Source organism: Gopherus evgoodei, chromosome 6 (genome assembly GCF_007399415.2).
Source record: "Gopherus evgoodei ecotype Sinaloan lineage chromosome 6, rGopEvg1_v1.p, whole genome shotgun sequence".
Lineage (NCBI taxonomy): Eukaryota > Metazoa > Chordata > Testudines > Testudinidae > Gopherus > Gopherus evgoodei.
In genome coordinates this window covers 36,006,210-36,023,900 of record NC_044327.1, presented here as the reverse complement: position 1 = coordinate 36,023,900, position 17,691 = coordinate 36,006,210, and the positions used below count along the sequence as shown (strand labels likewise).

The 17,691-nt window shown below is 38.9% G+C and overlaps 1 protein-coding gene across 3 annotated transcripts in view; it reads right to left on the bottom strand.

Annotated features, from left to right (window-relative positions):
- LOC115653372 (guanine nucleotide-binding protein G(q) subunit alpha) overlaps positions 1–17,691 on the bottom strand; it is a 230,541-nt gene that overhangs the window by 82,950 nt on the left and 129,900 nt on the right. For all 3 annotated transcript variants that reach the window (XM_030566592.1, XM_030566593.1, XM_030566594.1), the window contains exon 3: positions 10,563–10,717. In XM_030566592.1, coding sequence (XP_030422452.1) covers positions 10,563–10,717 — 155 coding nt within the window. The remainder of the gene's footprint in view (positions 1–10,562; positions 10,718–17,691) is intronic.

Genomic DNA, 17,691 nt, shown 5'->3' with positions numbered 1-17,691 from the left:
ACACACTATACATTTTTAAATGGTGATTTAATTGGAAACTTTTCAGATTAGTTTTACAGCTATATCAGAAAATGAATGATGGTTTGGTTATTTCATTTACCAAAGATAACTGAAGCAAATATTTATGAAGCCATTGGGAAGTGAACTAATGGGAGGATTTTCTTGCCATGCTGCATTAGGAGGAGAACACCACCAGACAGACATTTAAATTATTTTATTTTATTTAATATAATATATGGAGATATATCTATCTGATAGAACTGGAAGGGACCCTGAAAGGTCACTGAGTCCAGCCCCATGCCTTTGCTAGCAAGAGCAAGTACTGATTTTGCCCCACATTCTTAAGTGGCCGCCTCAAGGATTGAACTCACAACTCTGGGTTTAGTAGGCCAACGCTCAAACCACTGAGCTATCCCTCCCCCAATGTTAAGTATTCTGGATTTTTCTCTTCAACATCAAACATACAATATTTTAACAAAACAAGCACATGACCCTCACTTCCCACGTTTATCTCCAGACTTCTTCTCTTTGTCCAGATCTATTCAACCCCCAACAACCTTCTATTCATAGAACTTTCTGAAACTGCACTTTTAGAGAGAGGTAAGGGATTGCCTCTCTGTACACAAATTTGCAGAGGGACAATAGAGTTGAGGTCTGTTATTTCTCACCTCTATATATTATTTATTTATTTTTAAAAAACATTTTTGCTTTTAACAGCATATTACCTCTGGAGACACAAATTCACAGTTTGAGAACTGCAAAACTAATGGTATCTTCTGAATCTAGATTGAGCACTGAGCCCCATTGGGTAGATGGAAAGATTAACCTAAATAATCTATACCAAAGCCTGTGGAACCCCATAAGATTGGGTCCCTAATCCATGAACAATTGGAAGTCATTAACAAAACTTTTCTTAAACATTACATGAAAATATTGTCTCATACTATAGAATTAGAATTTATAATCCCTATTCCATGATGAGATATCTGTGAGCTATAATGTATCTTAATTAAAACATCTTCAGATAAGTCTTTTCTTCAAAAGCATATTATCAAAAAAAATCTGATTTAAATTAAAAAAACTATTAAAAAATAATTGATTTTTATCCACCCTGGGGTGAGATAGCTGTGATGAATCCAGTTGGCAATAAGAGCCCAATAAGTCTTCCAAAGCACAGACCTGCAAGGCTAATGGAGCAAGAAGTACCTAGCTGAATTTCATCAGCATAATGATAAGTCTTATGAACGTGATAAATTCTTGAGGGAGGCTGCATATGAAACTTGTTGCCAATGAGACAGAATTGTATACTATCATTTTCTGAGTAACTTCTAAGTATGACTAGAACCACTAGAGGACAGTTCAAGTCACATCATCAAAAATTAATCTCCAAAGCAACAAAACAAACCTGCTGAGATATCCACTGTCAGGAAAAGGGTCAATCTAAAGCTAACAAGAATTTGTTCCTTTAAGTCTGCCAGGTCTCCGCCATGACTTGCTATGACATAGGAAATCAGATGACCTTTTTTGTCCAATGGAAAAGAGAAAGCTTGACCAGGAGAACTCAGAATAACTATTCCCCACATACTGTGTCACAGATTAGGTTTACCAGTAACATTCTACAGGGAAGCACGTTCATATATGTCCAGCGGTAAAGCCAAGGGCTCAATTTTTCCAAATACAATGGTTGGAGCTACACTGGAGTAGTAATAGTGGACATTTTCATCTTATTCCCAACCTAATGTTCCACGGACAAAATGCAAATACAAATTTCCAAAAATTGCGGCAGTTCACAGGCACAAATTAATTCCCAGAACAAAGTCTTCACAAATATTATCTCTCATACACACACCAGACAGAGACACTCTAAATGACAATAAAACCTTTTGTTTACCCAGAGTTTATGAATAAGGCTGCCTGAAAAAGAGAGAGCAAACAATTTAATTGACCTCCTCATGCTCCTGTCTTTTGGAGATCTGGCTGCAATACAGCTGAGACTGGAGCCACCCTGGTTTTGTTTTTGCAAAACCAAACTCTGGCAGATGAGACTGTACAAAACCAGCACTGTCCTGCCATCTACTTCAAAACAATAAGCTGTGATTTTTTTATTGTTATTGTAATAATTTTTTATACTAGTTGATTTCAAGGAAAACTCTTTCTAAACAATTGTGAATGTATGTACATTTTACATGCCTCAAAGCACACACAAGCAAAGTATTTCTTGGAAAAATGTCATATTTTAAAAGCTGATGTAGTGGGATTTTTCTAACCTCTAGGATTGATGCCAACAAAACTGAGATAAGTATCCTCTGGGTAATGTCACAGTACCACTGTTTTATGTATGCAGTGAAGTAAATGGAATTGATTTTCAGCGTATTAAAACAAGCTGTGAACAAAGCTATAATGTAAACAAGTACTGTCTGCCTCATTACAGCTTTTATCAACTTGGGAAGGTTCATATTCCTGGGGCTTCATGCCATATTCAACTTTATTGAAAAGTTAACAGGCAAGTTTGAGAAAGCTGTTTGAGTTTCCAGAGTGTACCTAACATAAACTAAAGAGAATGCAATAAACCTCTTGGTTGTACGTGTAGAGTAGAAAGTGAATGAGGAGGACAAGGGTATTTGTTTCAGTCTTATCCCATCCAAGCCTTGCCCAACTGCCTTTCCCAACTTGGACTTTTCTACAGAAGTACTTCAAGGCAACCACTACCAGCAACAAGTCTGAAAAAGCAAATAATCAGAGCCAAAGAAGTTTCCACAAAATTTCAAAACTCTGCTATTTGGGATGGGAAATAGCCTGAACAATTAGTCAGGTAGCAAAGTAAATTCAGAAGTATAAATACATATATATAAGTACACACTGCATCATTATTGTTTCACTCCCTTCCCTTCAGAAGTTTTTGAATTTTTATCTTAGGGTTTTCTATAGCACCTTATTTTCTAAGCACATTCCATTTTCCATGTTATAGGTGAAACTGTGTTCTATTGAACTTGCTTTGATCCACCAGAGTGTGCAGCCCCGCCCACCCAGAGCACTGCTTTACCGTGTTATATCCAAATTCGTGTTATATTGGGTGGCGTTATATTAAGATAGGAGAGTGTGTGTGTGTGTGTGCGCGTGAGAGAGAGAGAGAGAGAGCGCACAAGTGTGTGCAAGCTATTTTCCTCTGACTATCCTATCTCAATGGAAGGCTATAAACTGTATGTTACTTGGGGTAAGGGCCTGTCATTTTTATTTGCCTTCAAAGCTATATGCATACCTATCTTGTTGTATAAATACTATATAAACAACAGCATCTTCCACAACACTGAGGCATGAGAGAACACCTGACAATATGCTGGAACAAATTATTAAACAATCAATTTGTAAGCACCTGGAGGATAACAGGGTGTCAAGAGCAATTTATCAAGAGCAAATCATGCCAAACCAACCTAATTTCCTTCTACGACATGGTTACTGGCCTAGTGGATGGGGGAAGCAGTAGACAAGACATATCTTCATTTTAGTAAGGCGTTAGTCCCACATGACAGTCTCATCAGCAAACTAAGGACATAAGGTCTAGTAGATAAAATTAGTATAAGGTGGCTGCACAGTTGGTTGAAAGATCATGCTCAAGGAGTAATTATCGATAGATTGCTGTCAAACTGGGAAGACATAACTAGTGGGTTCCTGCGGGGGTCAATATTGGGTCTGGTATTATTTAATATTTTAACTGGATAATGGTGTGGAGATTATAAAATCTGCAGATGACACCAAGATGGGAAGGGTTGCAAGCACTTTGGCACATAGGATTAGAATTCAAAATGACCATGACAAATTGAAGAAATGGTCTGAAATCAACAAGATGAAATTCAATAAAGACAAGTGCACAGTACTCCACTTAAGGAGGAAAAATTCAAATGCAGTAAGCGGAGAATAACTAAGTACCACTGAAAAGGATCTGGGGGCAGGGCCGGCTTTAGGCCAATTCCACCAATTCCCCCGAATCGGGCCCTGCGCCTAAGAGGGCTCTGCACCCAGTGAGAATCCCTTCCCTGGCTAAAAGCGTCTTTTTGATTTTTACTCACCTGGCGGTGCTTCGGGTCTCCAGCGGCACTTCGGCGGCGGGTCCTTCGCTTGCTCTGGGTCTTCGGTGGTACTTCAGCGGCGGGTCCTTCAGTGCCGCCAAAGACCTGGAGTGAGTGAAGGACCCACCGCCGAAGGGCCACCGAAGACTCAGAGCACTGCCCGGTGAATACAAGCCCCATGTGTTTTTTTACAGGCATTTTTTGTTGTTGTTTTGGTTTGGGTTTTTTTTTTAGTCATCCCTGTCGGGGCCCCGTCAAAACTGTTCGAATTGGGCCCCGCACTTCCTAAAGCCGGCCCTGTCTGGGGGTTACAGTGGATCACAAGTTTAATGAATCAACAGCGTGGTACAGTTGTGAAAAAGGCTAATATCATTCTGGAGTTTATTTACGGAATGTCGTATGTAAGACACAGGAGCTAACTGTCCCACGCTACTCAGCCCTAGTGAAACCTCAGCTGGAGTACTGTGTCCAATTCTGGGTGCCACACTTTAGGAATAATGTCGACAAAGGGGAGAGAGTCCAGAGGACAGAAACAACAATGATAAAAGGTTTAGAAAACCTGACCTATGAGGAAAGGTTAAAAAAACTTGGCATGTTTAGTTTTAAGAAAAGAAGACTAAGGGGGGACCTGATAACAGTGTTCAAATATGTTAAGGGCTGCTATAAAGAGGACAGCGATCAATTGTTCTCCATGGTCACTGAAGGAAGGACAAGTAGCAATGGACTTAATCTGCATCAAGGGAAATGTAGGTTAGATATTAGGAAAAACTTTCTCACCTTCACCTCTATTGAAGAAGAGGTCCACTTTTTAGTACTACCATATGAATAACAGTCCCTAAATGTTGTAGTTAAGAGACCGTCTTTAATTTTATTGAGAGACAAAGTAGGGTAATATCTGCTACTAGACCAACTTCTGTTGGTGAAAGAGCCAAGCGTTTGAGCTTATGCAAAACTTGTTTCTTACACCAAGTTAGTCCAATAAAATATATTATTTTACCTATCTTGTGTCTCAGAATACAAACTGAAAATTCTCTTGAAAGGAAGAGAGACATATTACTGTCTTAAGGTTAATCGATATATTATATCAAATCATCTTAATGTTAATAACTGGCTGCTGGAGTGTTTCTACAGCATTAGAAGACTTCTTTTGGTGGCCTGAGGTGAAGGGTAGGGTTCAGTCCTGGAGCTGCCATCAACACTGAATTGAGAGGTAGGCCAATATGTGTGGGGCATTAATTCATTAAGCAGCCAGAAACTTGTGGGATGCGTGGGACCAGAAAGAATTTTTCCTTCCAACAGATGGAAGAGTTTGAGGGGCTTCATATTTATCAGGTATCTGCTAACAGAAGCTACAAAAGACGAAGCTGCTGAGCAGAATCCAGGACAAACCACCTACGCTCCCTTTTCCCCTGTGGTCAGACTGAAAAGAAAAATAGTGTTGTTATTCTACCTTTTTTGGGCTACAACTCAAACTCTGCCAATTTTGATGCCACCCATAGTAGACAGCGCATTTCTTTCTTTAGTTAAACACTGGACCAAACTGGCTAGTGAGGTTGTAGAATCTCCATCAATGGAGGTTTTAAAGAACATGTTAGAGAAATACCTGCCAGGAATGGTCTAGTTATTATATAGTCCTGCCTTGAGTGCAGGGGACTGGACTAGTCCTACACGTCTATGATTCTATAATATTGTTGTCACTCTCCTTTCGTGCATGTTTTGAGCAGCAGTAAAATAGTCAGCATGTTGATATTATACTGTTTTAATTAGGGTTCAGAGTCAACACTCCATGCAGTGTATAGGGGCAATTCACACCTCTCAAAGCAATACTGTTTCAGCCTGTCTGGAGACTCGGGTACACATTGCTGCACTGATTTGCATCTGGCTTATATGCTGAAGTATATCTTTGCAGCCTAAGGGGCTAGATGTTTAATTTTTTTAAATTGAAACTTAGACTCTGGAACACAATATAACAGCAAGGGTTGAGTACTAACTTGCTGAACTGCTGCTAACGGGAACTATTTGACCCCCAAATTCTACAGGCATTTGGGGAGTGATATGTGGCTTCTCAAGCAGACAATTGGCCTTCATCTTAATTTTGTTCTCTGGCGATTGTGTTTCTGATCAACTTGCCAAATCTTGTGTGAGGTGTGAGTGTGCAGATGTTGAACAGGTGGCTGCGGATGAGAAGGCAGGTGAGAAGCTGTGGGAGGTTGGAGGGACAGAACATGATGGGATAAATTAGAAAAAAGAAATAGGATTTTGAAAGAGAAAGTTTTGTGTGTTGTGAGAAGTGAGGAATGAAGAAGTACAGAGGAAGAGGTATAGAAGACAATATATGGTAAGAAAAGAAGGAGAAACATATAAGGTAGTAGAAGCAATAGAGGGGAAAGATAAGAGTCTTACTGTAACAGGGTGGCTTGTCCCCGGGCTAGAGAGCCTTTGACTAAGCCAGCCTGGATTATAAAATAAATTTCACCTGGGATGAAGTGGGTAATCCAAGATAAATGGCAGCTGGAAGCTGCCAGGGAAGGATATGTGTGTGTGTGTGTGTACTTCAGAGAAGTGCCTGAGACTGACAGAGGCAGGAGGCCTGGTAGTAAGGTCAGGATAGCCAAGGAACAAAAATCTGTGTAGAGTTGGAATTGAGATATAACCGTGTGTTTGTTTTGGACTTCTGGAGTTTTGTGTTTGATGAGTTCTGTTGTCAGCCTGGTGAAGAAGAAATGAAAGGACTGTGGACTGAGAATGTAGTTAGAACTTTTTTGACTGTTTAAAAGGGGCCCTGCTGAGGGGGAGAAAGAGACAGGTGGCAGCCACTGGGCTACACTGACACTAAAAACATCCTAGGAAAATATATATTATTGTCTGTTATAGGAAAATAAGGAGAGGAATAAGTGGAGAGAGGCAAGCAAGGGGATGAAGGTAGAATAAAAGCATGGGAAACATAGTAAGTTACATTTTGAAAAATATAGGAAATAAAATTGTGATTGTCAATATGTGGCAATCAGATCTAATACCACTATTCTATTCCTGTAGACTAGCATTTTCAAAGCAGTCTGAGAGAATTTGGTGCTCAACTACTATTGAAAGTCAATGATAATTGGGCACTTAACTTCCTTTGGAAGTCCCAGCATTAAATTTCAGGAAGGTTTGTTCTGGATGCTTTGTCACACAGGTATCTTTCTCCCTGGCTAGTGACTTCCCAGGCTAATTGTAGCTGAATATATTTTTCAGCCCTAAACAACTACATTATCATTTTTCAAAATCAAAATCAGAGTTAGTTTGGTTTATACTATTTGGTTTTCTTGTCTCTACATTTTATTTGCAAATAGACATTAGATATATATGATGTGTATAAAATATAGAGATTCTCATTTCTGACATTTGATTGCTTATTATTAAATTCAATGTTGTAATTAATCCATAATGTGGATTAGAAGCTATTAATATTAAAAATTGAAAACAATAGTAAATAAAAATTACTCATGTTATAAAATGGCAATATTTTGAGGTTAAAAAAAATCAGCTACTGCACATGCAAATAACCGCTTTTTAAAAGGAAACGTACCAGAAATTTGCTATTGTGATTGTATAATAAACTCCATCCCAGTACTGTTTATATTACCCAAGGGAGCTATTATGGTGAGTGCTGTGAATGATTTCTTGGAACAATAATGATCCTAGTCTAACTCTGTCTGAGGTAGTATTGAACCCCAAAGCATGATGAAATTCCCCAATCCCACTTACTCCCCTTCTATTTTTTTCAAGCTACCATTAAAAAAACAACTTCAATTAAAAAAAACTGTATTGAAGTTATATATGGAGTTTGACTTATAGTCTCTTTGCTTTTGTGGTTCCAAGCTAAAGGCTGGGCTCTGCCCATTTCACCTTGCTGGTCTTCTCAGCACTGCAACAGCACTAAAAAGCGAACAGTCAACCTAGTAAGTCCCTAAAATTTACTTTCCCCATACTTCAACTCTCAAGGATGTAACTGATATACAATTTCCCTTACAATTTTGCTAGTTTTAAAAAATGTATGATTGTCAGATTATTGGCAAATGAAACATAATACTGTGCATTTCAGATAGGAGGGATTCTTTGGGTCCTGTATGCCACTATCCACTATATAAGAGCAATACAAGCTCTCTACTGGCTGAGGGACAATTCCCCTCAGTCCAGGCACTGTGCAGGACAACTCCTCATATTCTGGCAGGAGTGCTAAGAGTGAGAGGGGCATACCAGGAGTGGAAGGGGGTGAGGCCCCACTATGGCCATGCTGGGTAGCTCCAAGTTGCAAAGATGCCTAGAGGCAATCAAGGCAGGTTGCCGTAACTTAGAGTAGCTCCCCAAATACTTACATTATATTAAGGAGGTACTAATATTGTTGTCTTGAGGCAGAGATACAGGTAGGTGCTGTACAAGCTTCCTCATGCTGCTATGCAAGTGAATCTCAACCAAGACCTGTATTACACCTCCTATGGCCCAATACAACTCAAATTTAAATAAATGAGTCTTCCCATTGACTTCAGTGGGTGCTGAATTGTACCCTTATTTCCATCCTGGGTGTCCCTTGAAGAGGAGCCTCCACTTATGCCAAACCACAAGGTGGCTTTGCCATCTGAACAAAGAGAGGCTGGAATGAGATGATTCATTTCATTTGTCTTTCTAATGCACAGGCTCCATCCAGAAGAAAACTGATACCATGGCTGCACAGCCAGTGGAGGCTATGTGATTTTTTGCAACAGCTCAAATGATCAGAAAAATATGCTAATTAAAGTTACTTTCAATGGCATCACCAAGTAGTTCTGAGTCATAGGCAAGCATTTCCTGTCGCACCAGAAGAATTTTACCTCAGCTACCTGATTGGAATAACTCAGTACAGTCATATATACCTGCCCCTGGATATTTCCACCACATGCATCTGAAGAAGTGGGTATTCACCCATGAAAGCTCATGCTCCAAAACGTCTGTTAGTCTATAAGGTGCCACAGGATTCTTTGCTGCTTTTACAGATCCAGACTAACACGGCTACCCCTCTGATACTCAGTACAGTCAGACTTCTTGGAGCTAGCTTGCAGACTGTTCTCAAACTCCAAATGTAAACCTCCAGAGCATTATTTTATGAAACTTTTGACTCAAAAAATATAAGCACAAAAGGATTCCAGGCCAAAGTTAACCAGATTAATACTTCAGTGTTGATTTATAACATCAAGAATTCAACTTGATGTTATACTTTTAGAGGCAAATTTAACCAAAGATCCTTTAAAGATTGCTTTCTCTTTTCCAGTTAACTAGACTGAAGTTTCTTATACTGTGCTAAGAGTGGCAGGTATTTTGCACTCCCTTTAAAATTAAATTTAGTTTTCAATTAAGAGCTGGCCTTCCTGACAGATATTTTGTTTTGGTTTCAAGTCCAGTTTGTTCTTCCTGCTGCTTCCAACAATTTTCATAAAAACTTAGATCACAGTTGCACAAACACAAGAACATTAACAAGCTATGAGGCATCTTTTAACAATCAGTTTTCCTTTTGTTAACATAAGAAATATTATAAAACCAAGTGCACTGACATCAAAGGAAGTACTACATCAGCTTAAGTTTGTCACTTCCCTGTCATCAGAACTGCAAAATAAATCTTGGTTATACTGAAGGAGGCAATAAAAAAGCAGGGAAGATAGGAATCAAGTGAAGGGATGCTATTCTTATCAACTCTGTTAAGTTTCAACCATTGGATTTCAGAATCTCACCTCTTTTTGTGTTACTTTCTATATACACACCCATGTATGCACCTTTGGCCCAAAAGAGCTGTCCAAGGCTGTCCCTCTGCCCTGTCAGAGGCTGAGGGCTTGTTTTCACTACTGGGGTAAGTAGACCTGAGTTACACTACTCCAACTATGTGAATAACGTAGCTGGAGTCAATTTAGCTTAGGTCAACTTCCCCCAGTGTCTTCACTGCGCTGAGTCGATGGGAAATGCTCTCTGGTCAACTTCCCTTACTCTTCTCGGAGTGCTGGAGTACTGGGGTCGACTAGAGAGTGCTCTGCCATTGATTTAGCCGGTCTTCACTAGACCCGCTAAATCAATCCGTTGCATTGATTGCAGCAGCGTTGATCTCCCCATAGTGGAGACCAGCCCTGAGATATTCAAAGGAGCCAAGGGTATGAATACAATAAATAAAAACGAATCATTATAATAGTAAAAGATTTCTATTAACAACTCTTATCACAGCTTTTTGTATTATAATGGATGCTTGTTTTTGGAAGACTACACTACAGTACTAGCAGTAAATGAGATCCACCCCCTCTAATTTTAGCCTTGGCAATTCAACGTACAAAGCATCTGCTGGTGTATATATACATTGTATGTGCCTACACATGCTTATATTGTGGGTACATGCAGACACACACCTTATGAGCCACTCTAAAATATAACCAGAATTTTATTTTAAATTAGAAAGTACAAAAAAAAATCCAATTGTACATATTCATGTGTACTTACTATTTAGTTGAGTCTGATAGCTGATATTCCCGCCGTCTGTCATAACACTCTTGGATCCCAGGGTCATTCCATAAACTCTTTATTGCATCTACGTAGGGATTCTCAAATGCTGATACCTTCTCTATATCAACTTCTCGAACTAACTGTGCATGGGCCTAATTCAAAACAAACAAAACAATAACTTTCACCCTATTTCCTGTGTTTGCAGATACCTCATACACCATGTATTTAAGCCGTAAAACTAACATTTACAAATTGGCTATTTCATTATTTTTTTCATATTTACATGAGATTTGACAAATCCATTTTGTTTTGATTTGAGAGATTCTGGATATATGTCCTTGCTAGGTGAATACATATCCAAATACCTTGGGAAATACTAGATTAGAGGAAAAGCTGGGCTAGGAGCTACCACAGTTGGGAGAGATGGTGTCATGTGGGGTGTGGAAGGCTGCAGGAGAAAGCTGGAAGGGATCCCAGGGAATGAGAAGGGAGAGAAGTCTTCATCAACATATCAGAGGGGTAGCCATGTTAGTCTGGATCTGTAAAAAGCGACAGAGTCCTGTGGCACCTTATAGACTAACAGACGTATTGGACCATAAGCTTTCATGGGTGAATACTCACGTGCATCTGACGAAGTGAGTATTCACCCACAAAATCTTATGCTCTAATACTTCTGTTAGTCTATAAGGTGCCACAGGACGCTTTGTTGCTTTCATCAACATAGAGATTTCTGTACATTTTATGTGGATCAACATATCATTTAGTTTCATGCTGCTAGAAATAGGTAAAAAGACATCTTATTTGACATATCTAGTAAGCAGTTGAATCCATGCTACCTGGACAATGTGTACCAGGGATGGGTCTGTGCCAGATCAATTAATCCACATTCATATGATGATGAGTATTTCATAAGTATCTGCATTCAAACAAATGAATTTGGTGGTTGGAGATGGGAAGAAATGTTTAACTGGAAGGGAAGAACTGATACCTCAGAATAAATGGTGAATAAGTATAGATAGCAGTGGTGTGTGAGCTGCGGGAGAATGATGACTAAGGATGAATCCACACTAGAAAAAAGGTTTTTTTTTATGTCGTTGTGGTTTCTTAACCACACAAGCTAACGCATGGTAACAATAAAATCCTAGCGTGGACAAGGCACTTATTGTTTTAACAGAGGTTATCAGATCAAGGCAAACACTATTAAAGCTACACTGGTAACCTGCGTTAAAATGATAGTGTTTCGTCCACACTCAGATTTAACCATCTGTTAGCAAACGTGATAAAAATCCAATCTTTTTTCCTAATGAAGAAAGGTTTTCAGGGCTTGTCCACACAAAAACTGGAACTAAAAGAATCAAATCCATTGTAATTCATTATTCTGTTGCAAGTCTCTGGGTGGGTGGGCACTCTTACTGCAAAATAAGTGTGTCCTATTTCAATAATTTAAGCTACAATTTGCACATTAAAATATATTTAGTAAGTCAAATTTTCAAAGTAAGTTCTATTTGCACTTTTATCTTACAGTTTTTCCAGGTGCAGTCTTGTTGTATATAAAATTAAAATTAAAAAAAAAACAAAAACAAACAAACAAAAAAAACCCCAATAACAAGTTTACAATCTCAGTAGATTTAGACACTGAGGGAAAAAAGTACAATTGCCTTTTACCATTCAAAGAGATCTCCTAGAAAGGGGAACATGATTCTACAGCAAAACCTGGCTAAAATAACTACTAAAAGAATAAGCACAAATTGGATGTCTAGAAATGGTCTCTAATTACAGGTCAAACAATATTATACTGTAAACTATGGAGATTCTTTAAAGCACCCCTTAAGATAGGGAGCTGCTTACTGGAAGTGATCTTTAGGGCAGATGTCAATGTCTTAAACATGATTAAAAACATGTTGGAAAGGACCTACAAGAAAAACACAGCAGAATCATTTGTAAGTTATGATCAGCAAAAAGTTCTGTACTTAGAACTTAAAAGAATAGCTCCAGGAATCAGGACAAGCTAAAACATAAGACACAAGTAATTCTGTTCCCATGTCTAGTTTATATTCCAGGTATGGAGATGTGTCTTGGTCCCTTATTTAAATATTCCAGTTAGCTTAGTGTATTGTGACAGGATCAGTTCTATAGTTTTCTGAAATATATCTCTGCTTTCACATACATTTAACTTAGAATTCCTAGGAGAAAGGAAATAATGCTCACTTCATGCTTGACAACTATCTTCTATTCAAGCAGAAAACACATTCTGATTTCAGTTTGGAAAACAAATAAAATTAAAATATTTTATTTAATTTTAATACAATATTTTAATTTTTAAAATTTGTTTTGTGTTAAAGTAAGGTCTAAAATGTGGATACCATGCAGCCAGCAAAAAATATATATATTGTCAGTTACACAGTAGCCTGAGTACGAAGTTATTCTTAAAATAGGTATGTTACAGTCTCTGCTTTGATATCCATGAGGCTGAAGGAAGGAGAGAGAATATGTTATTCTAGAGTGCACAGGTAACCATATGGCTGAGAAGAAAATTCAAAACATTTAGAAGGAGAGATACCATTGTATTTCAGCACATATTTAATACATAAAATATTCACTTATTCTGAAGAAAAAAATCGCTTAATACAGAACAAGTTATTTCCACTTTTTTCCAATTAATAATGTATGTTTTGAGGATATTACAGGGTGTAGATACCATTAACCTAATTATAGTGCTTGTCATTACATAGCAATAAAATTATGGCAAAACATACAATATTGTATATTATCAGGATCCATGAGCTGCAAGCTCCAAAGGGTGTTTTCTGGCATACTGTATCCATCTTTCCCCACAATAGGCATTTGGCACAAATTAAAGAAAGCTTTTAAATACTGCCAATAAATAACAAGAGACAGCATTCTACTAAATATGTACAATAGCTCCTGTGAAACAGTACAGACACATTTCTAGGACAAATCCTTTATCCAGTCCCAACTGGGTGTGAAGCGCCAGCAAGGATTGTCAGATGAGCCAGTTCGAAATAGCACAACAGAGTATATATAAAAAGGACCATCAATGTATCAGCCAGTAATTGGACCTTCTACCACCACGATGTCTGGCAGCCACTGACAGTGAATACATACTAGCTATTGAAGTGGTAGTTCTATCCCCAAAGCCTTGGGACACCTACTGATTGTCTAGGTATGACTTTGCTAAGTAGTCCAAAATAACAATCTTGCGATAGAGTTGTGCATTCCTTACACATCCAGAATTCCCATTGTAATCAAAAGGAGTTTTGGTGCAGAATTGGGCACTGTGACAGGGCATTGAGCAGGATCTCCTAAGCCAGCCCTCAGTCACTCCAGCTCCAATTAAGGAAGGTGAATTGGAGCTGGTTAGACCACCTGGCCCTAATTGGGAAAGCAAGGACAGCTGCTGCCTAATTAGTCTAGGGCTGTATGAAAGACTCAGGAGAAGGACGCTTGGGGGCGGAGAGCAAGAAGAAAGAGAAAAGGCAGGGAGTGGAAGCAGGGAGGTAGTGCTCCCCTTCCTGACGGTAGAGGGCTACTTGCATGGTGAAAAGGTGGTGGGAGCACAACCTATAAATGAACTGCACTGGTGGTTACTGAACCTAGGGTCTCCGAGTGACTTTATCAGCCCAACAGGGGCAGGAGCCAAGTGGGCACCCTGTTACAGGCACTGAGATTCATCAGCAAAAGTTATTTAAAACCGTTTTACTAATTTTGTATTTGGTGAGGGGAGGCATTTGGAGGTTTTGTTCTTACCAAAAATGTTACTCAAGCCAAAACAGCCTTTAAAACATCAAAATCATTCCTTCTACTTAAAGGAAGGGAGATACTCTTCTGTCTCCTTCTTCTAAAACTTCAGTTTCCCTTTTCTTTATCCTAAGCTGACTCATACAGTAGTAACGAGTTTTAGCTTGAAGGACGCTGAGTTTTAGGAGAATACTGTTCTCCAACTACTGTCCTTCAGAATTAGCTAACATTTGAAAGACATTAATAGTGACATTTTGATGGTTCAGCCCACTGAAACGCATAGAGTAGAATTATTTTATTTGAAAGAGAAAAAAGGACAAGAGTGATAGCAGCATAAAAGACAAACTGCAAGAGTCCTTTTTATTTTCCACCAAATTTGTATACAATACTGTTCCGTACAGTCAGTTCAACTGAAAGGATAAGTTATTAACTACACTGCTTTTAGATAGTTCCACTTAGAGCTTTCAGCTGAGTCATTTTTTTAGTCAAACAAATACTAGGAAGCAAAGTTTGCTGCTTTCCACTACCCCCTCATGAAATGCATTTTGTTTACATTTTAGGATTATTAGAATGTAACTGTTTAGTTCTTCTGTAGCTGGGTCTGATTACGCAACTCCTGTGTACACTGAGTATTCCAAGTTCACAAGAGTAACTCCATTGATTTCATTAATTTTTTTTCCATAGACTCATAGATTCTAGGGCTGGAAGGGACCTTGAGAGGTCATCGAGTCCAGTCCCCTGCCCTCATGGCAGGACCAAATACTGTCTAGACCATCCCTAATAGACATTTATCTAACCTACTCTTAAATATCTCCAGAGATGGAGATTCCACAACCTCCCTAGGCAATTTATTCCAGTTTTAACCACCCTGACAGTTAGGAACTTTTTCCTAATGTCCAACCTAAACCACCCTTCCTGCAGTTGAAGCCCATTGCTTCTTGTTCTATCCTTAGAGGCTAAGATGAACAAGTTTTCTCCTTCCTCCTGATGACACCCTGTTAGGTACCTGAAAACTACTATCAAGTCTCCTCTCAGTCTTCTCTTTTCCAAACTAAACAAACCTAATTCTTTCAGCCTTCCTTCATAGGTCATGTTCTCTAGACCGTTAATCATTCTTGTTGCTCTTTTCTGGACCCTCTCCAGTTTCTCCATATCTTTCTTCAAATGCAGTGCCCAGAACTGGACACAATACTCCAGTTGAGGCCTATCCAGCGCAGAGTAGAGCGGAAGAATGACTTCTCGTGTCTTGCTCAGAACACACCTGTTAATGCATCCCAGAATCACGTTCGCTTTTTTTGCAACAGCATCACAGTGTTGACTCATATTTAGCTTGTGGTCCACTATAACCCCTAGATCCCTTTCTGCCGTACTCCTTCCTAGACAGTCTCTTCCCATTCTGTATGTGTGAAACAGATCGTTCCTTCCTAAGTGGAGCACTTTGCCTTTATCTTTATTAAACTGCATCCTGTTTACCTCAGACCATTTCTCCAATTTGTCCAGATCATTTTGAATTATGACCTTGTTCTTCAAAGCAGTTGCAATCCCTCCCAGTTTGGTATCATCTGCAAACTTAATAAGTCTACTTTCTATGCCAACTTCTAAGTCATTAGAAATAGCCCCATTGAAGTCAAAATAATTGCAGTGACATACATTTGAAGCAAAAATGGAATCAATCCATATGTCTGTTCATATTGGTTCTAATTATTTGCTTTACCTCTCTCACGTTGTTATAATGGCAAATCGGTAATGCTGCTTTTGGTACTATCACCTAAAGCAGTGATTCTCAAAGCCGGTCCGCCGCTTGTTCACAGAAAGCCCCTGGAGGTCCGGGCCAGTTTGTTTACCTGCCCTGTCCACAGGTTCGGCCGATCGCAACTCCTACTGGCTGCGGTTTGCCACTCCAGGCCAATGGGGACTACGGGAAGTGGCGCGGGTCGAGCTGGCTGCCCTTCCCCCAGCCAGCGGGAACCGCGATCAGACGAACCTGCAGACGGGGCAGATAAACAAACCGGCTCAGACCACCAGGGGCTTTCCCTGAACAAGCAGCGAACCGGCTTTGAGAAGCACTGACCTAAATTATTTACATGCAAAAGCTGAGGACCCAGCATTAATCACTGCAGTTTGTGCAGTATCAACTTTATATAGACATTTAAAAGTCCCCACTGGAGAAGACAAACCTCTTATGCTAAGGAGTGTTGATATAATGTGGAGAAAAAAATAAAAGGCCAGTGAAAGATGATGAGAAGCAGAAAAGGAGACAAAGTCCATGAGATAGTTTGGAGCTACTTTTTTTCTTTAAAACATCCTTGAAAGACAACATGCACTAATTTCACTGACATATACCTGCAATCATCACTTCAGCTTTTATATGCGATTGTATCACAATAGTAGAGATACAGAAAAGACACTTGTAGCATATACTTTAATAGTTATATTATCAGCTCTATTAACATAGCCCTTCATAAAAATAAATCCCTTTCAGTTATGTAGCAAAGGAACATCATGACAAACACTTGCTGGATCTCTGGCAGATTCCCCCTTAAGTGAACCCTACTGAACAGATAAGTCTAAGTTGATGGGGACAAGGGGGAGATAGGGATGTTAAGGATTCAGATTAGAATAGATCATCAAACACCCTGACAAACACATTTTGCAATTATTTTGCCAATCTCTTCAAAGGCTCCCAATTCCACCCTCCACACACACATTATTGCAAAGGTGAACTTTGAACTGTTTCTTCTGATGTCATTCAGGGTTGAGGAGAGTAAAGAAATTTTCTTCTTTTGTGATGACTAGCTCATCCTTTGTGAATAAATATCAGAAATTTAATTTAGTCAGTAAAAATTAAATATGAACACACACAAGTTAACAGAAAGTAAAACTGTTCACATTCTCCTTCATGGAATGTTAGATATTTCCTACATGAAATGGAATATATTGATTCCTTTGTTTATTTGGGGTGAGGGAGGCCAGCTGAAGATGCAAATATAACAGTGCAATTTAGATACTGTTTAAAAGTCAATAGCTCTAGGAATCCAAAGCTAACACACACAGTCTAGTACTACTACTGGCAATCACACTACAGGGCAACAAAGGGGTCTGATTGTTTTGTCACTTACAGTCCAGCTTTCATATTTTCCATAAACCAACTCCAGGTTGCCTGGCTATCTCTGTTAAGCTGTTGCCTAACAAATAAAAGCAATATAAATTTACCAACATGCACATTACAATTATTTTTGACAGAGTATTTGGTTTAATGCAAAAACCTGTATCATTATTTTCATACATGATTTATTTGCTGAAAAAATCCATCAAGAACAATATGGAATTTATGCACCACAGTGAGATATACATTTTATTTTTTTGG